Here is a 25,933-nt window from a genome sequence, read left to right as displayed (position 1 = left end):
GATTCTTAGTATATAAATAGTAGATTATATCCAAATAAGTTGAGAAAATATATTATTTTTTGTGCGAAAAAACTCCAGCAGCAATAAATATGCAGAAATGCAGGTGCTTTTCCCAGAAGCAATAAGTAGCAATTAAATGTATTATATCAGAAGACTCCAGATATTTGCTTGAGGAGACTTCCAGACAATAACTATCAGGATGGGGCCAGGCTCAAAAACATTTGGTTCATCTGAAACTCTGGGCAACAATCACCTCAGCCTAAATTATAGCAATTTCAAGACAATCAATGTCAAGGTCAGACCCCAAGCTTTTCCAGACACAAAGATCCTTTGAGCTATGTGAGCTATTTTAGCCCTAAACTCTGACATTAATAATACTGCTACTGTCTAAGCCTTATGAGATTTTGCATGTTAATCAGTTAGTCACTCACAGGACCCAGTGAAACCTTCAGGTATCAAAGGCAGGTGATAGTGTGTGTTTACACAGGAATAAAGGCATCTGCGACCCACTTTACCAGTCCTCCAAAGTACCAAGGTGCTACACTGAAGGCATGCCAAACTAAAGTAGGTTTTGGTGTCGTTGCAGGAGAGGACGCTCAAAATAACCATGTTTTTGCCGTGAAAAAAAGTTCAAGCCAAAGAAATACCAAAATGGGTTCCTCTCAGCGTTTTGCTTTGATTACGTCACCTTGATGCAGAACACAGCACTGCAATTTTTTGTTTGCTGACCTTGCTTGGTAGAAAGGTGGTGGAAAACATCCAAACAGGACACGTTAACCACCTGGCCGATGTCGGCTCGGAGCCAGCAGCGGATCTCGTCCCATTCCGTCTTGCAGCCTAAAACACGTGGGAACAAAAAATCCAGTTGCTCTTCAAACTAAACTGCAGTTATTCAATGCAGTCTTTATCCACACAAAATCCACACCAGCTTTCACTTTAAACTCAATGTTCACCAAGATTGGCGTTCCATCCAAAACAACTGGGGAAGACCACTCAGGTCAAACATCAAAGCTATGTTAGATTATTTGCTAGAAAAATGATCTTCAGAGACCAAAAAAGACCAGAAACATTCAAAAGTTTACTTTACATTTTCAGTCACTCCGAATATCAATATTTTACAAAAATAGGTTTCAAGTAACTTTCAACCATCTTAAGCTTGGGTCCTACCAGGAGTGGGGCTCGAACCCACGAGGATATTAATCCATTGGAGCTTAAGTCCAACGCCTTAACCACTCGGCCATCCTGGTTGACAGATGAACAGATGGACAAATGGATAGATTGATATATGATGTTCTACACAACTCAACTGAAATACTGTATATTCAAGTGCTGCTTCCCAGTCATTCAATTCCATACAAGTGCCCATTGTTCCCTGGAATAACTGCAGATTTACCATGACCCTGCCCCTGATCAATAAATTCCCATGGTGTATGAGGTTACGGCATTTCATTTGGAGTACATGATTTTCTTGTAAAGGGATTCAAATCCACAAAAATTATCTGTGCACTGCACTCTTGTTTTTATCACAATTAATCAAATAGTACATTCAGATTTTTATGAGGCGTTGAAAGCAGGGTATGGGTCATTGTGAATCTGCAGTTATTCCTGGGAACAATGGGCACTTGTATGGAATTGAAAGACTGGGAAGCAGCACTTGAATATACAGTATTATAGTTGAGTTATGTAGAACATCATAAATCTATCTATCCATCTGCCCAACTGCTTATGTGTCTACCAGGATGGCCGAGTGGTTAAGGCGTTGGAATATCCTCGTGGGTTCGAGCCCCACTCCTGGTAGGACCCATGCTGTAAATTTTGATAATAAAATTTTTTTAATAGCCAAATAACCATTTCGCTAGCAAATAATGTAACATAGCTTTGATGTTTGACCTGAGTGGTCTTTTCCAGTTGATTTGTTTTGGATGGAACCCAAATATTGGCGAACATTGAGTTTAAAGTGACGGCATTAAGTATGGTTTTGTGTGGATAAAGACTGCATCGAAAAACTGCAGTTCAGTTGAAGAGTGACTGGATTCTGCAGGTCATTAACATGTTCTAAATGTGATAAATGATCAATTCTATTATCCAGCTATCTAGCAGTGAAATTGTGGTCAGGGATTTTAGCTTGCTTTTAGCTTAATTCCATACAATCCCCAATCTACAGTATTGTCCTTATTACCAAGACATAGTGATTGTTACGGGGCCCATCTTAGCTTCCATGTTACAGCAACTTAAACACAAAGGTGGAAAGTAATGAATTACATTTACTCCTGTCAATTTAACTTTATTTTTTTTGTGTACTTCAACTTTTTAAATTAGTTTTTAAAATCTGTAATTTGACTTTTACTTGAGTGTGTTTTGATTAAAGTATTGTACTTAACTACATTTTAAATCATATCTGTTACTGAGTAAAACATATAAATAAGTAACTTTTAGCTAACACAAACAAGACTAAATGTTTTTAAGCCTGTACTGTAAATGCAATTAATTCAAAATCATTCCCTAATAAACTATAAATATCTAAGGCAAAGTCCACACTGATGCATTTTCATTTAAAAAAGCATAATTTTCTCTCCATTTTTGCCTTCCGTCCACACTGAGATGGAGTTTGTTAGTCAATGAAAACGTAGCCTTTTAAAAATGGTCTGTAAAGTGGATCGATTTGAAAACGGCAGGCAGAAAAGCAGCAGGTTGAAGCTTCTCACGATTTGCGCATGCACAGTACAGAGACATGAGCGTTTTCAGACGTTTCAGAGTGGATGAGCAAATTTTGGGAAATTATTCAAAACTAAAGTGGGAAAGCGAAGTGTTAGATGAAGACCCCGTTTTCAAATTTATCCGGATTAGTGTAGACATAGCCTGAGAGTTACAATTTAGTTTGGTCACTAAGGCCAGATAATATTTACGGCATAATACGACACAAAGTAACAATCCTTACTGATTTACAATGTTGTAATAGCGGATATGGTTCAAGTGTCTTTTAACTATGATAATCTAAAGTCAGGGCTCGATCAGGAGTCAGTGGGTTTGAATCCTTTACAAGAAAATCATGCACTTTAAATGAAATGCGAAACCTGATACACAATGGTAATTTATTGATCAGGGCAGGGTCATGGTGAATCTGCAGTTATTCCTGGGAACAATGGGCACTTGTATGGAATTGAAAGAATGGGAAGCAGCACTTGAATATACAGTATTATAGTTGAGTTATGTAGAACATCATAAATCTATCTATCCATCTGCCCAACTGCTTATGTGTCTACCAGGATGGCCGAGTGGTTAAGGCGTTGAATATCCTCGTGGGTTCGAGCCCCACTCCTGGTAGGACCCATGCTGTAAATTTTGATAATAAAATTTTTTTAATAGCCAAATAACCATTTCGCTAGCAAATAATGTAACATAGCTTTGATGTTTGACCTGAGTGGTCTTTTCCAGTTGATTTGTTTTGGATGGAACCCAAATATTGGCGAACATTGAGTTTAAAGTGAAGGCATTAAGTATGGTTTTGTGTGGATAAAGACTGCATCGAAAAACTGCAGTTCAGTTGAAGAGTGACTGGATTCTGCAGGTCATTAACATGTTCTAAATGTGATAAATGATCAATTCTATTATCCAGCTATCTAGCAGTGAAATTGTGGTCAGGGATTTTAGCTTGCTTTTAGCTTAATTCCATACAATCCCCAATCTACAGTATTGTCCTTATTACCAAGACATAGTGATTGTTATGGGGCCCATCTTAGCTTCCATGTTACAGCAACTTAAACACAAAGGTGGAAAGTAATGAATTACATTTACTCCTGTCAATTTAACTTTATTTTTTTTGTGTACTTCAACTTTTTAAATTAGTTTTTAAAATCTGTAATTTGACTTTTACTTGAGTGTGTTTTGATTAAAGTATTGTACTTAACTACATTTTAAATCATATCTGTTACTGAGTAAAACATATAAATAAGTAACTTTTAGCTAACACAAACAAGACTAAATGTTTTTTTAAGCCTGTACTGTAAATGCAATTAATTCAAAATCATTCCCTAATAAACTATAAATATCTAAGGCAAAGTCCACACTGATGCATTTTCATTTAAAAAAGCATAATTTTCTCTCCATTTTTGCCTTCCGTCCACACTGAGATGGAGTTTGTTAGTCAATGAAAACGTAGCCTTTTAAAAATGGTCTGTAAAGTGGATCGATTTGAAAACGGCAGGCAGAAAAGCAGCAGGTTGAAGCTTCTCACGATTTGCGCATGCACAGTACAGAGACATGAGCGTTTTCAGACGTTTCAGAGTGGATGAGCAAATTTTGGGAAATTATTCAAAACTAAAGTGGGAAAGCGAAGTGTTAGATGAAGACCCCGTTTTCAAATTTATCCGGATTAGTGTAGACATAGCCTGAGAGTTACAATTTAGTTTGGTCACTAAGGCCAGATAATATTTACGGCATAATACGACACAAAGTAACAATCCTTACTGATTTACAATGTTGTAATAGCGGATATGGTTCAAGTGTCTTTTAACTATGATAATCTAAAGTCAGGGCTCGATCAGGAGTCAGTGGGTTTGAATCCCTTTACAAGAAAATCATGCACTTTAAATGAAATGCCGAAACCTGATACACAATGGTAATTTATTGATCAGGGGCAGGGTCATGGTGAATCTGCAGTTATTCCTGGGAACAATGGGCACTTGTATGGAATTGAAAGAATGGGAAGCAGCACTTGAATGTACAGTATTATAGTTGTTATATAGAACATCATAAATCTATCTATCCATCTGTCCATCTGTTCATTTGTCAACCAGGATGGCCGAGTGGTTAAGGCGTTGGACTTAAGATCCAATGGATGAATATCCTCGTGGGTTCGAGCCCCACTCCTGGTAGGACTCAAGCCTGTCATAATTAAAAGTCACTCTAACCCTTTTATGTTGGGAAATGACTCAAAACTAAAGAGTGAAAGCGAAGTGTTTTAGATGAAGATAACGTTTAAAAATGTATCTGGATTAGTGTAGCCATAGCCTAAGCGTTACAATTTTTTGGTCACAAGGGATAGATCATTTTTACAGCATATTATGACAAAAAGTAACACTCCTTAACAATATTCAATGTTGTAATAGCGAATATGGTTTCAGTGTCTTTTAACTGTGATAACCTGAAGTCAGGTATCGATCAGGAGTTCAGCTTGAATGAACATCTGTCCAGTGGATTTATCAATTAGCTCTTAGGTCCAACACATCAACTACTCACACTCTCTTGGTTCACACTAGGTTAAGAGATGGATGATGAATTTCCAATATAACTGCTTGCTGCTAAATGTCTTCTATACAAGTTATTTGCACTGAGAGCAATCACACCTCACCACGATATTTCATTCCTCAGTTTTATCAGCGTATTGCTCAGATTGTTGTTCAAAGTTCCAAAACCTGACATACCATGCCTTTTACTGTTCTTTGCTTTCCTGCTGTTTTATTTTTAATTTTTTTCTGTTTTTTTATTCTCTGGTTTTGCCCATGTGGTTTGCACCTCACATGACCTCCAGCCAGTGGTGGACAAAGTACCCAAACCATGTAGTAGAGATAAACTCTGAAAAAAAAAGTAGATGTAAAATATGACTCCAGTAAACGTAAAAGTGCTTCCTTTAAACTTTCACTTGAGTACAAGTATAAAAGTTTTTGCCTTTAAATGTACTTTAGTAATAGTAATTTAGTACTTTCCATTTGGGTCAATTAACGCTTTTGATAACGCATGCCCCGTCTCTCACCCAATGCGATTCCACTAACGTGCCTATTTATAGCACATTTATTCGGAGAGTAAATCTTACTACTGAGAGAGATTAACGAAAATCAACAGGAGTCACAAGTCGCTTCACTTATAGAGTACAACGCCTCTGGAAATAGTCTTAAAGCGTTTCTGTGGGAGAATTTCTCTCAGACTTCTCTCACGCTGCCCCTTTGTTTTACTCCAGTCCTCAAATAAGCTTTATTCATTCAGGGATCAAAAAGAAGCAGCTCCATGTCATCAAGACATGCAAATCATTCCAATCTCAATATCCTATGGCCATAGACATGAAATCTACTGGATCCAGATGTACATTTTCTTTTTTTATGTTTTATGTAACTATGGAAAACTGAATAAAAATAACTTGAAACTAGTCACATTTATCTCCATGTGCATCTTGAGCAGCGTTCCGCCATGTTTAATTAGCACGACAAGGTTAATAGGAGCTCAGCATGGCTAAATATATCTATTTCTGAAGTGCACTGAGGTTAAGGTCTTATTGGATGGCGTTTATTTTAAAAGCACATCCAGAGCAATATTCACTGGTGATTCATCTCAGTTTCAGAAAGAAGTGGTTAAGACTTTAGACTTCACATTTCAATACCATGATATACAACAGATGTGGCCCTCAGGAAAAGCCCCTAACCCTTTAACTGCTCAGTTGTACAAATTAGATAAAAGTCACCCTGGATGTAGGTTATCTGCCAAAAGCCACAGATTTAGGGAAACTGTAGTGGTAGGGAAGTGGTTTCTCAGTAGTTAAGATGATGGACTTCTGATTGGAGGGTTGAGTTCAAAGAAGCTGCTTCTGGGTTTTTGAGCACAAGCCCTAACTGTCAAGTTCTCAGTTGTATAAAATGTGATAACTGCACAAGGTGGTATAGACAAATTTAGACTAGCAAGTGCTTTTGCCGAATGTTCTCCCTCAGACACCTTGAAACATGGCAGTGGAACTTGCTATTGACAGTCTGGCCCCTATGGATGAATTCCCGATGCACAATGCCACAAATGTAAAAAAACACAATGAACATGCACTTGGTTGAGATGCGGATCTGACTCTCCATTTTTGGTCATGAAGATGATGGGCTCTTCCACCGAGAAGACTGTTGCTTCTCTAAAGTTTCGTCACTGGTAATGATCCTTGACATGGACGACGGGTCATTCATGAGTTCTTGACAGACTTCCATGCAGTGTTCAGGGTCAGCAGCCTGGGGAAGAACTTGGCAGCAACACGGCGCATGTTAAAATTAGGATCACCTGGAGTGGTCCGAATGACACGCCGACAGCGATGTTGTGTATTGTCTTCCTGATCTCTCGTAGTCTTCCGGTGATGTTTCTTCTGCTTTTGAAGTTCATGTGCCACTCAGAACACCTTGAACGACTCATTCGAGCATCGCCATAAACTCGTCAGATTTGGCAAGTTTCACGACAAATCTCCACAAGCACACTCCAAAATCTATTGGAACATCTTCCCAGCAGAGTGGAGGGAAATATAAGAGCAAATTGGGACCAAATGTGGAATGGGTTGTTCAAAAAACACATACCAAACTTATGACCAGGTGTCCGCAAACTTTTGGCAATATAGTGTATATGATTTATACAACTGAGCAATTCGAGGTCCTTCTTCAAGTTCCAAGCAGTAGTAGCTTGGTGGTTCTGGGATTTGATCTCTTCTCCATCCAAGCCATAAAAAATGTGGATCAAACCAATGAGGGAATTTATCTATTAAGGATTAACCCCAATACCTCGGTCATCCCGGTTTGTTTAAAACACGTCAGACAGACAGACAGACAGACAGACAGACATACAAAATGAGAGTTTAAAGGTGGAGTAAGACAGCGCTGTAAATGCCCTGCAGTTCTATCTGGTTCTTGCTCTCTTTCCTCATAGTCTGAATGAAAATCTTCTGGTCCTTCACTGATGCCACAGCCTGGGTGGATGGACATTTGGGTTTTCCTGCATGATATCAAATGCTCCTCACAGGTGGTCAATGGTGATATTGGATTAAAATAGGTTAAATTGGATAACCTAAAAGCTGAGCCATACTAGGAGTGTGGTTCAAACCTACAAGGTGCCTGTCCTATGGTTTAGTTCAAATGTTTTCCCTGAACTAAAACTGCATGTCCCAATGTGGCTTACAATTAACTCATTGATAAAATTGAGAAATGTATGGATTGAGAGACCAGCAGTGGCATCTTTGATGGGTCTGGGATTCAGACTCTGTGGTTAAAGCATAGGTCTTACATGAAAAAGAGCTTTTACAAGTGGTGTTATTGATCTCACTTTCCCAATCCTACTGTACATGAACTAGCAGCATTATATATAGATGGAAAAGGTTGATGACAGGGTGGAGTAAGACAGCACTGTGGATACCCTGTGTTTCCGTCTGGTTCTTGCTCTCTTGCTGTCTTTCAAATTATAAAAAAAAGGCAGCAAACTGTTACTTTAAAAAAAAGAAATTTTAATGTGATTTATTTATAAAAAAAATATATATTTTTCAAAAAGAACCATTTAATATATTAGAATATTTTCAATAAATATCTATTATAATTATAATGATTATATAATAATAATAATAATAATAATAATAATAATAATAATAATAATTATTATTATTATTAGTAGTAGTAGTAGTAGTAGTTGTAGTTGTAGTATTAATAATAATCAATACGAAGAAAAACATACATTTACATGAAGTTTATTTTAAACAGGATTTTTTTTTTTTTTGCAAAATTTATAAGCAGCTCACTTAAAAAATGATATATATACAAACATTTAAAACTTATAAAGCAGAGAAAAGAACTCACCGTTCTCCAGAAACAGGTGATTATCCACACATATAATGCGTCCATGTGCAAACTGGCCATAACAGACCCCCGAGATCCGAGTGGTTTTGATGTAATAACCCCAAATAAATCCACCTTGTAGTCTGGAACACGAAGCTCGGACTGACCTCCTCACTCAGAAAAAGCGCATCATGCAGGAGAGATTGCAGCTAAGGGCAGGAGAGACACACACACACACACACACACACACACGCTGGCTCACACACTCATACACACATACACACACACTAGCTGATACCCTCACATATACTGTACACCAGCCTTTTCTCTGACACACAAATGCATACACAGGATTGTACATACTCTGGCTCTTACACACACACCGGTCGGTTTAGTCTCAATTCACACACTGCCCTAATAAAGTGTGCTTCAAGATAGTCCACTATATTTGAGGATATTTCATTTATACTTTGCTAAAAAGGAGTGTACTGTAGTGAGAAATATATACCAGGTGACCTTTAATTAATTATTACTTACACAATATAATTAATTGGGCTCAATTGCACTAAGTATTCATTCAGTTTTCAACAAAATTCACTGATTTTTACATACTGTCAAATTTTTCAGTCTTTTGCGTGTTGTTTTGTGTCACGTTTTTCTGTCAGAAGACCTGCCATGTTCCTGTCATCCTTTAACATGCATGTGTTAGTCTTTATCATGTAGCAAGAATTGTATTTAATCCAACATGGGCATCAGTCCATGGCCACGCTGTTCCCGTTTTTGGTCTTGGCACCGTTTATTCTGACTGTTAATTATATCTTAGCAGACGGAAGCTTGTGATTGCAGTAATTTCGACATGACAAGACTGTGGCATGACCACTGCTTGATGAAACGCACAATGGGAATTAGAAATCTGGGAATTAGAAAATGAAAAAAGCAACCGGAGAAAAACAGTAGTGGCAACATGTTTAGTGTTTAAAGGTTTCACTGTGATGTTTCGTGATAAATTCAATTTATTGAATAGAGGAAACGTATTAATGAAAAATGGCATAAAAGAAAATACAGATTTGCACCGAGACACCGAACCTGGTGAGGCGATTAGCGTGACAACTTCAAATCACCTCAGAACATTTTTTTATATGAGTCATGTGAACAGTACAGCAAGAAGAGATACTTGTATGAGTTATGGAGGGAAAAGGAGTGTTTGTATGACGTTTCTATTGTCAAGGCATTCATGAACAAAATGAACGCTACAGATCGTTTTTGTTTACACAGTGTTGTGTATACACAGTGTATGTATATCATGTACTGTATATTACAGCTTTAGCTGAGATTTCTATAAACATCAGCAGAACTGAAACCAGCAGGAATACCACAGCAAGCGTAAAGCAGCTTTATGTTAAAGTTTGTTCCGTTTTTGACAGAAAAAAGTCCAACATGCCTTTACGTTTCTGTTTGACTATTTGTATAAAACATATATATTTAAACATCAAGAATGCAGGGGGCAGCAATGGTTGACTGGCCAGACAGAGTACTAGTAACACAGAATCACTACACTTTGGACAATGCAACCTTGGAGCAACTTGTTGCACAATTTAATCCACTTGGTGGTGCACAAGCAGAATTAGAATTAGACATCCTTTGCAATGTTTTGTGTTTTTTGACATCTTTAAATGAATCATAAGAAAGGACGAGTTCATCCCAAAATAGAATTTATGGCTGAATGTTATGGTTGACTTTCATTAAATGTACAAAACATAGAGCGAACCTTTCAAGTTTGTTTACAGTATGTTCCATTATACAGTATCACTTTCAGGTTTTTATTTCTTGACACAAAAAACGGTGTCCAAAACATCCCCCTTTTTTTTTGGGTGAAATTTGGTGAAATCACCTTTTTACATTTGTATAGATCTGAATAAGCTTGCAGCTATGACTTTAATAGTCATTATTTTACTATGTAAATATGTTAAGAAGTTGTAGTTAATTTAAGGCAATGCACGTCAATGTTGAGGTCTTCTGGAATGCTGGTGAAATAAAAGTGCCCAGTTGCCACACCAAAATTGTTTTCTGATTTATTCTTTGACAATCAAATACATTTGGATCTTGAACAAAATTTTTACCAGAGCTGTTATAAAAAATTCAAAGATTCAGATTTTTGCAGAAACTTTGCTGAAGTTTTTATTTAATGAACACAAGCATTGATTAGTTTTGTCTTGTAATACAATAACGCCAATAACAATTTAAAACACTAAAGAATAGAAATGGAAACCTGGCCAGGTAAAGCCATTAAACATTATCACAAATGATCTGTGCTGAATTGGTGCGGTCTGGTTCTGTTCATCATTGATTGGATGAGAACAGTTCAATATTATATACTATTAGAAAAACGCCGTAAAAGACGCGCGCACTGTGCAACCAAAACGCTGTTTTTTACGCCGTCACGTGACTCTACGAACGGCGTAAAATGCGGCGCTTTTCTTGTATACTAAACGCCGTCAAATGCGGCGTCATTTACGATTTTCGCGCGCTTTTTACGGCGTCTGTGATCACAACGGCGTATTTTACGGCGCCAATACTGTTTAAAACGCCGTATTTAACGGCGTTTTTAATGTTAACGCGTTTAATCTAAGGCGTAATTCTGACCCTTTTGGCTTGCCATATTTGGGCAGTTTAAACACATGACTGGACATAACAGCTGAGCTTTTGCTTGCCCTGTGGGATCGCTATTAAATTTTTGATTTGTCCGTCTGCAATGTGGCTGTGTTAGCTAGGGGAAATAGTAATAAATCAATAATTTAATAGTGACTGAATGATATATTGTTGTATTAATGTTGTCTGACAATCAATCATTCGATTGCTTCTGTCTTGGCTGAAGTACTCACCTGAGTGGGTAGGGGGCGCGCTGCTCAAACACCACACTGACAGTGGAGAAGCAGCAGCAGCTCGGTGTCACTTGTTTTTTTATTTCACATTTATCTCCCCTCATCAGGTACGGGAAAAACATGAACAAATTTTAAAATGTGTTTTTTGCATGTTGTGGATGTTTTAAAGAGTGTAGATGACAGTATTTAGAGCGTTTGGGTTCTTGTTGTTATCAGTGTGGAAGTCTTGTATGTGTTCGTTGCAGTTCTCATGCTAATCATGGAGACCACGCGGTCTCACAAATAACACGGTATGAGTTCATTGCTGAGTGTAATGTGTTTTTCTTTTTATAAGTACAGTGGAACCCGGTTATCTCGACCTCGGTTACCTCGACAACCCTATTAAGTCGACGTTTTTGAAGTGGAACCGCCAAATTCTCGCTTTTTCTAAGCATTTTTTATCGTTTATGTCGACTTTTTTTATGTCGCGGAACCCTAATATCTCGAGCACAAGGGGGAAAAATTAGAAATTTTAATGTCAGTTATGTGGATCGGCACTGTGCAGCCGCAGAAGAACTCGCGAAAGTGGCGGAAAAATCAAACCTTACAGATACTACAGGTGTTTGTATTGTATACTGGTGAATCTCTGCTGTTAGTAAGTGCACACCCTGCGCGCGCTCGGTAAGGAGCACGGCTCTCTCGGTAAGGAGCACGGCTCTCTCGGTAAGGAGCACGGCTCTCTCGGTAAGGAGCACGGCTCTCTCGGTAAGGAGCACGGCTCTCTCGGTAAGGAGCACGGCTCTCTCGGTAAGGAGCACGGCTCTCTCGGTAAGGAGCACGGCTCTCTCGGTAAGGAGTTGAAGCCGGGAGCTTCAGAGAAAGCGGCCGAGAAAGCACCTGCCACGCCCCCTTCGGCCGTTCACGTTTGAGACTTTTCTGTCCCTCGTTTTTGGTTTCGGGTTCGGTTTTGGATCTTCCGGGTTTTTTTTCCGGCTTCGCGCCGCGGTATTTTCCCTATTTTTCCATTCACAATCTCTCTCTCTCTCTCTCTCTCTCTCTCTCTCTCTCTCTCTCTCTCTCGGCTTATCTCGTTTATCTCGATCATCGGTTACCTCGATGCTTTTTGGCGACCCCCTACGACATCGACATAACCGGGTTCCGCTGTAATGCAACAGTTATGTGTTTGTGCTGACGTGTATATATATTGCACTTTCTTAAAGTGATGTCACTTATTTGAATATTAAAAATAATACTGTTCTCATTTGTTATAAAGAATAAAAACAATACACTGACAGTGGTGAAGCAGCAGCAGCTCCGTGTCACTTATTTTTTATTTTCACATTTATTTCCCCTCATCAGGCGGTGAGGGAACTAAATTTTTTAGAGGCCCCAGCGAGATCGAATGCAGTGCGAGTTGGCTTCCAGTGACGACATCCCGCTTCCAGTGCCATTCAGCCTGCTACTCATCCCAGGTGACCAGTGGCATGCAGACGTTTGGTGTCCGTTTCGAGACAGGAAGGAAAGTGCAAGCAATCTGAGGTTCATCTTCGATACCAGGAGCGCTGCAGAACTTCAGCCAGCTAAGGACATTTCTTCTATCACTTTGCACACATCTAGAGATTGAGTAACTCATGGATCACTTAGAGGATTTGAAGCTTGAGGTGACAGGAGCATTATATGCTTTCTCAAAAGATAAAGCTTTAGAGGAGCTAGAAGATGCTGGTATGTCAGAGCTTTTGTGTCTAAAAGACAAAATTAGTAAAATTCAGTGTGCTACGATTTAGCGATTTAGAAAAACACACAGCACAGACATCTAAGAGAGTGACTTTAGATGCAGTACCAGAAACTACCGAGCAGGAAAAACTGCAAAAAGAAATGGACACGATACAGTTAGCTCTGCAAAAAGGAATTCAGCAAAAACAAGGTGCAGCAAATCGCACATACCAAAACACTAACACACTACAACACACAAATATACCACAAAGCCCTAACACAGATGTGAGTGATGAACTTCTCCTAGACAAGGTCAACGTTGCATGCGCAAATGAAACGAGCGTCAAAACAAGAAAAAGCTTCTGTCCCAACAGAACATCACAGTGAATCCAGTGCAGGCTAATGAAGGTGCTGTTGAAAAGAAAGTCAAGACACAGTGTCACAAAAACAGAGAAACTGGAAGCTGAGATTTTAAGCGAGTTAAAAGAAATGCGGTCTGACATGGCATTGTTGAAGGATCTCAGTGTGGAGGTGTCTCAAATTAAAGAATCCATACGACAGCCTCAGATCATGTCCACACAGTGTCCCACCCATGTGAGGGATCAAGCCGGCGTGCAACCACCTCAGTCTCTGTACCCGACTCCAAATTATCTGCAGCCCTACGACAGGAGAAGAGGAACATTCCAACGGCAACAGCGGCTCCCTGCACAACGTTACCATCTTCCTTCAACTCGTGTGAGGAAATGTCTGGCCTGGCAGCAAAGTGGATTGGACGTGTAGGGAGGTGGTGGCTCAGTGGTTAAGGCATTGATCAGAAGATTACAGGTTCAAATCCCACCACCACCAAGCTGCCACTGCTGGGCCCTTGCGCAAAGCCCTAAAAACCCTCCCCTGCTCAGTTGTAAGTCGCTCTGGATAAGGGCGTCTGCCAAATGCCGCAAATGTAATGTAAATGTAATGTACTGCACTCATTGCTATAGATGTGGCAGCAGCGACCATTTCTCGGCTGGTTGCAGAGCACGAGGGCCAAAAATGTACAGAGACCAGTCGTTAAATGGGACCGGGTCACCACCGCGGGACAGGGAGTGACCAGCCATATAACAAAGTCCCCACGAAGCTGTGCACATTGTGGCATCATGGATCCTGACCTCATATTGCGACCATGTGCCGCCTGTAAGCAGACATTGTATTGCTCCAAAGCATGCCAAGCTAATCACTGGACAAACCATAAGGAACAATGCAATCAATACTCTAATGTAAATGCTGCAATGCCAAAAAGGAAACTAGAAGTATGCAAGCCCACCTGTACTTCTTTTGTTGGGAAGCAGTGTCTTGTACAGTGTTACATCCAAGGCCAGCTTGTTGATGCATTATGGGATACAGAATCTCAAGTGTGTATAGTGGATGAGCTGTGGAAAAATGAACACTTAGAAAATTTCAGATTGAGAAACGTTGCAGAGGTAGTTGATGCGCCTGGAGGACTTGTGGCAGCGAATGGACAGGACATTCCCTTTACAGGATGGATAGAAGTAACTTTTGGTTTGGCATCAAATGAATCAAAAACAAAAGAACTTGTCATACCTGTGTTGGTAATGAGGGGCAGACAGCTTGGTCATCCTATTATCAGATACAACGTGATTGAGCAAATGATGAACAACAAGGAATTAACTCAGCCAATCACCACTGAATCTTTAAAACCTGTTCTTCCTAGTGTGGAAAGAGAAAAAGTCCAAGCTTTTGTTGAGCGAGTTCATGCAGAGACACCATGTGAATATTTTGTCAAAACAAGAAAAGGAAATGTTCATGTGCCCAAACACACATCTGTTCAAATTGAATGCAGACGTTTGATGTCCGTTTCGAGCCAGGAAGGAAAGTGCAAGCAATCTGAGGTTAATCTTCGATACCAGGAGCGCTGCAGAACTCCAGCCAGCTAAGGACATTTCAGCACAGACATCTAAGAGAGTGACTTTAGATGCAGTACCAGAAACTACCGAGCAGGAAAAACTGCAAAAAGAAATGGACACGATACAGTTAGCTCTGCAAAAAGGAATTCAGCAAAAACAAGGTGCAGCAAATCGCACATACCAAAACACTAACACACTACAACACACAAACATACCACAAAGCCCTAACACATTACCAAGCTCAAACATACAGCAAGACACAAGCACATACCTGCATCCAGTGCCATCTCGACCAGTCATGCGTCCCTGAAACAGAGAGTTTAAAATATCAGGACAAGTTGGTGAGCATGGACAAAAAGACAAACTCACCTTTTCAAGTTTGGCCCATCAAATTGAGCATAGACTGAGCAGGGGGCTTTCAGAGCTTGAAATTGTGGATGCAGTAATAAGAGCAATATCACCAGGCATGCAGCTGCGTAGCTACCTGGAAGGAAAACCAAACCTAACCCTGCCCGTTCTTAGACGCATTCTACGAGCACATTATCAAGGAAAAGGGGCAACTGAATTGTACAAGCAGCTTCCATCAGAAGTACAGAATATCAAGGAGACCCCACAAAGCTTCCTCGTTCGTTGTCTTGATTTGAGGCAAAAGATTCTGTTTGCATCTCAGGAAGCGGAATCCAGTTTGAAATATGACCCAATCCTGGTGCAGAGCATGTTTCTCCACACTGTCCTGACTGGTCTGCAAAATGAAAGTATTAGACGTGACCTGCAACCTTACTTGACAAGAACAGATGTGAGTGATGAAGGTGAACATTCCAACGGCAACCATGGCTCCCTGCACAACGTTACCATCCCCCTTCAACTCGTGTGAGGAAATGTCTGGCCTGTCAGCAAAGTGGATTGGATGTGTAGGGAGGTGGTGGCTCAGTGGTTAAGGCATTGGGCTTTGGATCAGAAGATTACAGGTTCAAATCTCACCACCACCAAGCTGCCACTGCTGGGCCCTTGCGCAAAGCCCTAAAAACCCTCCCCTGCTCAGTTGTAAGTCGCTCTAGATAAGGGCGTCTGCCAAATGCCGCAAATGTAATGTAAATGTAATGTACTGCACTCATTGCTATAGATGTGGCAGCAGCGACCATTTCTTGGCTGGTTGCAGAGCACGATGTACAGAGACCAGGCGTTAAACGGGACCGGGTCAACACCGGGGGACAGGGAGTGAACAGCCATATAACAAAGTCCCCACGAAGCTGTGCACATTGTGGCATCATGGACCCTGACCTCATATTGCGACCATGTGCCGCCTGTAAGCAGACATTGTATTGCTCCAAAGCATGCCAACAAGGACATTCCCTTTACAGGATGGATAGGAGTAACTTTTGGTTTGGCATCAAATGAATCAAAAACGAGGGGCAGACAGCTTGGTCATCCTATTATCAGATACAACGTGATTGAGCAAATGATGAACAACAAGGAATTAACTCAGCCAATCACCACTGAATCTTTAAAACCTGTTCTTCCTAGTGTGGAAAGAGAAAAAGTCCAAGCTTTTGTTGAGCGAGTTCATGCAGAGACACCATGTGAATATTTTGTCAAAACAACAAAAGGAAATGTTCATGTGCCCAAACACACATCTGTTCAAATTGAATGCAGACGTTTGATGTCCGTTTCGAGCCAGGAAGGAAAGTGCAAGCAATCTGAGGTTAATCTTCGATACCAGGAGCGCTGCAGAACTCCAGCCAGCTAAGGACATTTCAGCACAGACATCTAAGAGAGTACAGCATCGCTGTTTGTTTCTGTGGCTGATTTGCCCAGTTTTCACGCAGAATTTCACGTGTGCTCTTTGTACTAACCTGCTGTCCATGATGAAATCACAGACGTGGTAGGAATAGCATCAGTTACACCATTAGATTTTAAGCTTTTTGATACCACCTCTTACATCATGACTATATATGTTTGGTGAACATCCAAATTCAGTTCTTCTGGGAACTCATTCTTCATTCTTTAAACTCATTCTTCTGGGAAGCCAGCTAGCTAGATGTTAAAATTATTTTCTGCACTGAAATTTTTTTTTTAAAGATGCATTTTAATGCATTAGATATGCAAAAATTAAGTCTGCGAATAATGTTGTCAAATGATCTCTTAGCACTAAAATATTTATTTTACTCTACAGACACTTCCAAGTTACAATTTTTTTACTTATAAAGACAATATTTTATTATTATTTAGTTTAGAGCTATCACAAATCCAACTGTGAATCAACATCTGTGTCAAGGTGCAGGAACAGGCTTTTGTTCTGAATTAAAAATATTCAGAACAAAATATATATATATGAAAAAATACAATATATAAATAGAAATACGGTGTAATAAAGATAATTGTATAGGAACAGATTTATGATAAAAAAATTTTATTGGTGCTACAGCGTACTCCTGCACCCTCTGGGCCTTAATGAGCTATGCATTCTCGTCGTCCTCGTCGTTGTCCTCGTCGTCGTCCTCTACCACCACAGAGGGTTCGGGAGCTGGAGCAGCCTAACATCAGGAAAAAAACAATAAGACCTGAAAGAATCTTTGATTAGATAACATTAGACCTCGAGAGAAATGAGATCTCTGAGAAGAAGCGGACGTCCCAAAGTGTGTCAGGGAAAAAAAACAAGTTTTACTATTGATTCCATTTCCTACATCTTTTCTAATAACACTCCTGCTGTAGAATTCAGTACATACTACTAACACCCATCTCAGGATCTCAGACACGCATCATGTAATTATTGTGAGTGTCTGTGCAGTTTCTTCCCTCACCTGTGATGTGGACGCTGCGTTGGGAGCCTGACTCTGACTCTCAATACTTTGCTGCAGAATGATTCGTAAATGAGGCATCATGGCATTCATTTCAGCAAACACTGAACAAAACACATCACACTCAATGCCATGATTCATCCTGTGGCACTAAATAAAACTTTTATGTATTTAAAAAAAAATTACATTCAAACCATTATTGTTGCTGGAAAGGACGATACAATAATATTTTGCCTACACAGGTATGATGTATTTTGAGTGCAGTTTTAGCTTCAGCTTTTTTTTTTTGTCCTACTATATTTAGTAAGTAGGTAAATAAGTAGGTAGGTAAATAAGTAGGTAGGAAGATGTCAGCCAGTTTTCGTTATGCTTTTGGCTTCTAGAATAAATAAAAAAAATTAAATAAATAAATAAATACAGATCAGCAACACACTTCCTGATATTTCTTTATGTCCAGCTTCATGGATCGCGGTCTGTTTTATTTTATCCATCGCGTAGACCAGCACCGTGTTCGTGCCCAGGACGAGCCTCGGGGTGAAGCTCTGCCTGCACTGAGAGCAGACAAACACGCCCTGGTCCCAGTAGCCGTTAATGCAGGCTTTACAGTAGTTGTGGCCACAAGGAAGCGTCACCGGGTCCTTCAGCTCCTTACAGATGGTGCAGTTATACTTCTGTTCTACAACCCTTGCATGCGCCATTTCACAACAAACCGGAAAATATGATATATATGATATACATACAGTATATATATATTATATATTTTTCCCTCGTTTTTCCCGTCACAAAAAGTTACCGGAACATACCACTTTCTCTGTAGGGGGGTGAACAATATGTTTCTAAACTTTCGTGTTTTGCAAAAATGTCTCTCTCTCTTGGCTCATTACCCGACAGAGAAAGAAAAACTTCTTAGCAATAAATTCACTGTTTTAAATCAATGCATGCCATCCAATATGCGACTAAAAGGATTTGGGAAATTTGTTGGCCTCCCCTCTTTCGTGGATAAGTTCAGCAGGCCGTACGAAGCGAACCCTTTTCCGAGCAAACTGTGGTGTGAGAGACGCTCAGTCAGGCCTCTGTCGTACACGGAAACTTTAGAAGTAAGTGAAATAAATTGTCTGTATGGCGACGAGGTGAAGGCGGTGTGTTAAAGAAAGAACAAATGTCGTTTATAACCTGTTTCTAATTACAACTTATACAAATATATATATAAACACTTATTTACATATATTCATCTAAACATTTTTAATATGAGCACTTATTTACAGGTGTGGCAACATGTGACCATGCAAAACTCATAACTCACACTATACTCTATATCCTCATTTCATATATATATATATAACTAGCACAGTTTATTGCAATACATTACTGACTGAATAATTGTTCAACAATCAAGCCAGATTTATAATTTTATTATTATTATTATTATTAAGGATGTGGTGCATAACTTAAGGAACTTATATAAACATTACCCCAATATAAAGTAATGTTAAATTCATTCACATGGTTTTACATACAAACTTAAAATCTATAAAAATACATTTGACTACTTTTTGGATATCAATTCAATAACCAAGTCTATTATTATTATTATTATTATTATTATTATTATTGTAATTGTTATTATTATTATTATTGTTATTATTATTATTATTATTATTATTGTTGTTGTTGTTATTGTTATGGATTATTCTGTAGGCATCAGATTTATTTTCACCTTCAAGAAAATTCTTTGGAAAATCCATCATTTATTTATTTATGTTGCACCACGACGCCTCAGAGTTCTCGATTCTAATTGGTTGGAGGTTAAAAATCAATCAATCAATCAATCTTAATGTATATAGCAGCTAACATCTACCAGGCTGAACCTCGGTGCTGAACAAACATTGAATTAACATAAAAGTAGTAAAATATACAATATCATAAAAGAAGTAAATTGTAAGAAATAAAAAGAGAAAGATGTTTAAAAGTTTAAATTAATGCACCTTTTTTCATACGCATGAAATCATAGACCGGTCGTAGACTGATTCAACAAACTGTATAATTAAATATTTATATAATTAAACATTTTTTTTATGTCATCTTTTTTGAAGGAGTCTCCACTTTCCTATGGTGGAGAAAAGTGGGTTTGTTTTTTGATTAAATAAATCAATTATTAAATTTGTAAATTAAATTGTTATTGAACAGAAAGGCAAAAAAATTGTATTATTAACATATTGATGTTATTGAAACGGGTGGGGAAAAACATTGCAGGTTTTAAAAAATAATCAACTTTGAGTAATTTTTGCGTCACTTTTGATTCTATCAAAATATCTCAAATTTACATTTACAATCGGGGGGGGTGTAACCTTCATTTGTTCATTTCATTGTCATTTACTCTACAGACACTTCCAAGTTACAAATTTTTTACTTATAAAGACAATATTTTATTATTATTTAGTTTAGAGCTATCACAAATCCAACTGTGAATCAACTTCTGTGTCAAATGAACATGAGTGCAGGAACAGGCTTTTGTTCTGAATTAAAAATATATTTTTAAAAATGTATTGACCACATTTATAAATTACATTTCTGCAATGATACATATTTCAAAACAAGTCTTGTGATTGCGCCAGGTGGGTTGTTTTTTTAGTGCTACTGCATTTCGATTTGTTCTTGTAATTTTTCCTCTTTTTTTAGGTAACGTGTAAATCCGCTGTAGCTTTCTTCCAGTTCAGCATCCTGGCGAATTACTTCTGGTTGCTGGTGGAGGGCATGTACCTGCAGACTCTGCTCGTTCTCACCTTCGTCTTGCAGAGGAAGTACTTCTGGTGGTACATTCGGACTGGATGGGGTCAGTGCATGAATACGATAAGTTCTGGATATATCTCTTGCTGTTCCTGGTTAAAGCCATACTGTTTCTGACCTGCTCAAAGCTAACTTTATTATTAGAGCTACAGTCGAGTATTCTCTTGTATTACCAGGTGTGCCATCGGTTGTCCTTGTTGTTTGGGTGTTGACACGCAATTTCTATGACAACAGTGGGTACGTAAACCTCAACCAATCATTTACCACACGTAGCACATGTCTAATGGCTTTAATTGATTCTAGGATAGTGGTAGCACAATGGTGGACTTTTGATCTGAAGGTCATGAGTTTAAATCCCAGCACCACCAGGCTGCCACTACTGGGCTCTTGAACAAGGCTTGTTATTGTAAAAAAAATCCTGCTGGTTTTTACAGTTGCTGGGATGACACAGATAACATAGGCATGTGGTGGATAATCAAAGGTCCGATAACAGCATCGCTGTTTGTGAGTAAGGACGTAATAAGTAACGTACTTTATATCAGTGAATTATTGCCAATAAATTATCTCTCATAAATGCTCTAACACCAAGGTTTATATAGAGTTTGTGCTTGTTAGGCCAACATTATCATCTTCCTAAATGTGATCCGGATCCTGGTTGAGAAGCTCAAGTCAGCCGGTGTTGGAGGCAATGACACCGGCCATTTCATGTGAGTCGCATAATTGGGTCTGTCTTTAGATATCAGATAACTGATAGCGTGTCAGTGAGTAGGAAGTAGGAAATTGCTGACATCAATACGCTCATGTACTTTTCAGCCAGCCTGCTAACACGAGTGAACCTGACACGATTTCTGAAAGTATTTTCATGGCGTATTTCTAGCATGTTTTTAAACATCTTGTCCTTCCTAATATGTATTGCCAGCAGAATAGCTAAAAAGATCAGAGTGAACGCGACAGAATTTTCTGGAAATTGTCCATTATGGTTAGAAGTAAAAACAACAACAAAAACCACATTGTGTTTGCTGTCAGTGCTAATCCCCTAAATAACAACAGCTAACCTGACAGAATGTCCCAAAAGAGCACTGTGGAGACAAGTTTCATAAAACTGTCTTTACCAACACTTGAAAATTCACTAACAAGAGCTAGTGGCAACATTTCTGAAAGGATTTTAGAAAACTATATATTTAAAAGTTATTGAACTCTAACTTGTTAAGCTAAAAGCTAACCAATTGAAGACATCAGCTAACCTAACAGGCTGTTCTGAGGGGATTTTAAAGTCATTATACATTGAGGAACATTGATAGTCTTCACTGCTAACGCTAGCTGAGTCGTCACAGAGGCTGATTTGCCAGCACTTTCTAGTAGGAATTTTCACTTATACTGCTAGTTATGGAACTATAAGTGCTAATCTGACAGGACTTTCTGTGTGAATTTATGAAGTCAGTACATGCTAATAATAATAATGGCTGCTAAAGCTAGCTAAAAGAACTGCATGAGGCAATCTAACAGAACTTTCTGAGTAGATTTTTGAGTTATATTGATAAATGCTAATCGACCACTCACTGCTAAAGTTAACTGTACACATGAGCTAAACACAAGTGATGGATTTTTTTATAGGAGGTTGGCTAAGTCCACATTGTTCTTGATCCCGCTGTTTGGAATGCACTACACTGTGTTCGCCTTCCTGCCAGAGAACACGGGAGAAACAGCACGACTCTACATTGAGCTTGGCCTGGGTTCCTTCCAGGTGTGTGTGAGAAACCTTTATCCTTAAACTTTAAGCATTTAAACACAAATTCAAAAACATGACATCACCACAAGAACTTTAATCCTAATTATTAAAATACAAATTGTTGTATATAATGTGTATTTTCATTTATATACATTTGGGCTATGAAGTATTATGTAAAACTAATTACCTTAAGAAGATTAAACAATAAAGAAAACAATGTGTAAAAAATGCAATGTGTATGATCCTAAAAAAGGGTAAAATGTGTTGCCATTCTTGAGTTCACAAATTGTTGTTGTTTTTTTTGCAGGGCTTTGTGGTCGCTCTTCTGTACTGCTTTCTTAATGGAGAGGTATGCAGTAGTGTGGTGGTATATCAATGTAGTTCATGAATACAGTGATTAAGGGCATCTTAAATATATATATATATATATATATATATATATATATATATATATATATATATATATATATATATATATATATATATAAAAATACGGTGTAATAAAGATTAATGTATTGGAACAGATTTATGATAAAAAATGTATTGGTGCTACGTAGCGTACTCCTGCACCCTCTGGGCCTTAATGCGCTATGCCTCTTCGCCTTCCTCGTCGTCCTCGTCGTCGTCCTCATCCTTTACCACCACAGAGGGTTTGGGAGCTGGAGCAGCCTAACATCAGGAAAAAATACAGAACAGCAACACAATTTTTCCATGTTCTCTTTGTCCTGCTTCATGGTCTCTGTGAACGATTCCAGCTCACTCTGATCTTCTGATCTGCTCACATTCTGACTCTAGTGACAAAAACAAATCAGAAACGCATAACATTTTTTAAATAAAACCGAATGAATGAGCCCAGAGGAACAAGGACAAGAGTGCACAATTTTCCTGACACACTTCATTACTGAATGTATTGAAATCCACACCATGCAGTGGCCAAATGGAATCGGCATCAGCACAAAGCAGCATCGAAACCACCACCTGTTTGCTTTAGTTTGGTGCGAACTTGTTTTAATCCCGTCTGTTAAATTCCACATGCCCTGAACATCATGTCTGTAACACAAGCGGTAACGGGGACATGTGAGAGACTGAGATGATGATGATGATGATGATGATGTAACTCCTGCGGTCTGGACGTTCATTTGAGGGTCGTGTTCCTGCATAACTTCATTTATGCACAACTTTTACATTTTGTTTTAAATTGCACTACTGGTTTGTTTGTTTGTTTGTTTGTTTGTGTGACTATTTGGCTTTGCTTTATTTCCATTTTATTTGTGGCTGTTGTTTTAAGTCTTATTCATATTTACTTTACATTTATTTTTTAACCAGGATTCATTTGGGTTATTTTACACCATTTATGCACAAGTTAATTTTGTTTCAAATTTGCACTATTGTTTTCTTTAGTTTTAATTTTTGTCACACTTCTTTTGTCATTTTTCATATTTGCCTTTCACGCTATTAAAATATTTTTGGTCTTTCATAACTAGCTTTTTTTTGGTTTCTTTTAATTTATGCACAACACTTTTACATTTTGTTTTAAATTGCACTACTGGTTTGTTTGTTTGTTTGTTTGTGTGACTATTTGGCTTTGCTTTATTTCCATTTTATTTGTGGCTGTTGTTTTAAGTCTTATTCATATTTACTTTACATTTATTTTTAACCAGGATTCATTTGGGTTATTTTACACCATTTATGCACAACTTTTACATTTTGTTTTAAATTGCACTACTGGTTTGTTTGTTTGTGTGACTATTTGGCTTTGCTTTATTTCCATTTTATTTGTGGCTGTTGTTTTAAGTCTTATTCATATTTACTTTACATTTATTTTTAACCAGGATTCATTTGGGTTATTTTACACCATTTATGCACAACTTTTACATTTTGTTTTAAATTGCACTACTGGTTTGTTTGTTTGTTTGTTTGTGTGACTATTTGGCTTTGCTTTATTTCCATTTTATTTGTGGCTGTTGTTTTAAGTCTTATTCATATTTACTTTACATTTATTTTTAACCAGGATTCATTTGGGTTATTTTACACCATTTATGCACAACTTTTACATTTTGTTTTAAATTGCACTACTGGTTTGTTTGTTTGTGTGACTATTTGGCTTTGCTTTATTTCCATTTTATTTGTGGCTGTTGTTTTAAGTCTTATTCATATTTACTTTACATTTATTTTTAACCAGGATTCATTTGGGTTATTTTACACCATTTATGCACAACTTTTACATTTTGTTTTAAATTGCACTACTGGTTTGTTTGTTTGTTTGTGTGACTATTTGGCTTTGCTTTATTTCCATTTTATTTGTGGCTGTTGTTTTAAGTCTTATTCATATTTACTTTACATTTATTTTTAACCAGGATTCATTTGGGTTATTTTACACCATTTATGCACAACTTTTACATTTTGTTTTAAATTGCACTACTGGTTTGTTTGTTTGTTTGTGTGACTATTTGGCTTTGCTTTATTTCCATTTTATTTGTGGCTGTTGTTTTAAGTCTTATTCATATTTACTTTACATTTATTTTTAACCAGGATTCATTTGGGTTATTTTACACCATTTATGCACAACTTTTACATTTTGTTTTAAATTGCACTACTGGTTTGTTTGTTTGTGTGACTATTTGGCTTTGCTTTATTTCCATTTTATTTGTGGCTGTTGTTTTAAGTCTTATTCATATTTACTTTACATTTATTTTTAACCAGGATTCATTTGGGTTATTTTACACCATTTATGCACAACTTTTACATTTTGTTTTAAATTGCACTACTGGTTTGTTTGTTTGTGTGACTATTTGGCTTTGCTTTATTTCCATTTTATTTGTGGCTGTTGTTTTAAGTCTTATTCATATTTACTTTACATTTATTTTTAACCAGGATTCATTTGGGTTATTTTACACCATTTATGCACAACACTTTTACATTTGTTTTAAATAATATATCTTTGTTATTTCATATGAAACAGTTGTGAGGTGAAAAATTGTGCTTATACACCAATTTCCATGCTAGCAGGGCTTGTCTGTGAAAACCGGCCAATTTAACAGGAATTTTATCAACAGAAAAATTAAACATATAATTAGTAAATACATTCCAAGAACCATCTCTATTCTTCATAAACTCTATTAACCATTTCATTTTAAAGGTGTCATTAAGAGTATTATAATCTAAGACCTCTAATCCCCCCTGCTCTTTAGGATTACACATGATCTCTTTTTTTAAATAATGTGGTTTGTTCCTCCAAATAAAAATATAAAGAATTTACATAGTTAAATCATTTTGGTAGAGTTATGGCTTTTTGGTGGGCTTCTGGATAAGTTGTGGGTGGGTTCTGGGGTAAATATGGTCAATTTGGAAATTCTGGCTTTGCAAGACAGCTGTGTCTGATTTCTGGAGGTGTGAATGGGTTGTGGCTGAGTTATGGTCTGCTTTTGGCTAAAGTCTGGATTACTTCAGGCATGCAGCTTTAGAGCCAATTAAGGAGCGTAAACCGTGGTGGTATGTGAGCCAAAAGAACAGCCTGAACTCAGCCCTTTCTGGCCCAGAAAAAATGTGCTATCTGGGATTGAGCAGTGAAAAGACAATACAGGGT

At 38.0% G+C, this 25,933-nt stretch overlaps 2 protein-coding genes and 2 non-coding genes across 5 annotated transcripts; 3 read left to right on the top strand and 1 right to left on the bottom strand.

Annotated features, from left to right (window-relative positions):
* Positions 1-1,164: 1,164 nt before the first annotated feature.
* Positions 1,165-1,247, bottom strand: trnal-uaa. The gene has a single exon. It is a non-coding gene; the product is annotated as a tRNA-Leu (tRNA).
* Positions 1,248-4,791: 3,544 nt separating this feature from the next.
* On the top strand, positions 4,792-4,874 carry trnal-uaa. The gene has a single exon. It is a non-coding gene; the product is annotated as a tRNA-Leu (tRNA).
* A 9,235-nt stretch (positions 4,875-14,109) lies between these two features.
* LOC124402856 lies at positions 14,110-18,255 on the top strand. Of its 2 annotated transcripts, none has more exons than XM_046876182.1 (2): positions 14,110-14,740; positions 16,458-18,255. In XM_046876182.1, exons 1-2 carry the CDS (start codon positions 14,110-14,112, stop codon positions 16,778-16,780), a joined length of 954 nt encoding a protein of 317 aa, XP_046732138.1. In that variant the 3' UTR covers positions 16,781-18,255. The 2 variants fall into 2 exon arrangements, with proteins under 2 accessions (XP_046732138.1, XP_046732140.1); XM_046876184.1 differs by having other exon boundaries at positions 14,110-15,081; positions 16,799-18,255.
* Positions 18,256-18,460: 205 nt separating this feature from the next.
* LOC124402857 (pituitary adenylate cyclase-activating polypeptide type I receptor-like) lies at positions 18,461-23,040 on the top strand. The gene is made up of 8 exons (XM_046876185.1): positions 18,461-18,928; positions 20,511-20,664; positions 20,795-20,855; positions 21,053-21,122; positions 21,234-21,325; positions 22,233-22,362; positions 22,655-22,696; positions 22,905-23,040. Exons 1-8 carry the CDS (start codon positions 18,662-18,664, stop codon positions 22,929-22,931), a joined length of 843 nt encoding a protein of 280 aa, XP_046732141.1. The 5' UTR covers positions 18,461-18,661; the 3' UTR covers positions 22,932-23,040.
* Positions 23,041-25,933: the final 2,893 nt, after the last annotated feature.

Source organism: Silurus meridionalis, chromosome 20, assembly GCF_014805685.1.
Source record: "Silurus meridionalis isolate SWU-2019-XX chromosome 20, ASM1480568v1, whole genome shotgun sequence".
NCBI classification, from domain to species: domain Eukaryota; kingdom Metazoa; phylum Chordata; class Actinopteri; order Siluriformes; family Siluridae; genus Silurus; species Silurus meridionalis.
Note: the sequence above shows the minus strand (reverse complement) of the source record. Positions and strands in the feature narration are given on the sequence as shown.

Bases quoted from the DNA above. Each gene is read 5' to 3' on its own strand.
- LOC124402856 (XM_046876182.1), top strand. From the start codon at position 14,110: ATGTGGCAGCAGCGACCATTTCTCGGCTGGTTGCAGAGCACGAGGGCC. The intron at 14,741-16,457 runs GTCATCCTATTA...GCAGACAGCTTG, and splicing joins AATGAGGGGCAGACAGCTTG to GTCATCCTATTATCAGATAC.
- LOC124402857 (XM_046876185.1), top strand. From the start codon at position 18,662: ATGTTTCTAAACTTTCGTGTTTTGCAAAAATGTCTCTCTCTCTTGGCT. The intron at 20,665-20,794 runs GTCAGTGCATGA...TTGTATTACCAG, and splicing joins GTACATTCGGACTGGATGGG to GTGTGCCATCGGTTGTCCTT. The intron at 22,363-22,654 runs GTGTGTGTGAGA...TTTTTTTTGCAG, and splicing joins TTGGCCTGGGTTCCTTCCAG to GGCTTTGTGGTCGCTCTTCT.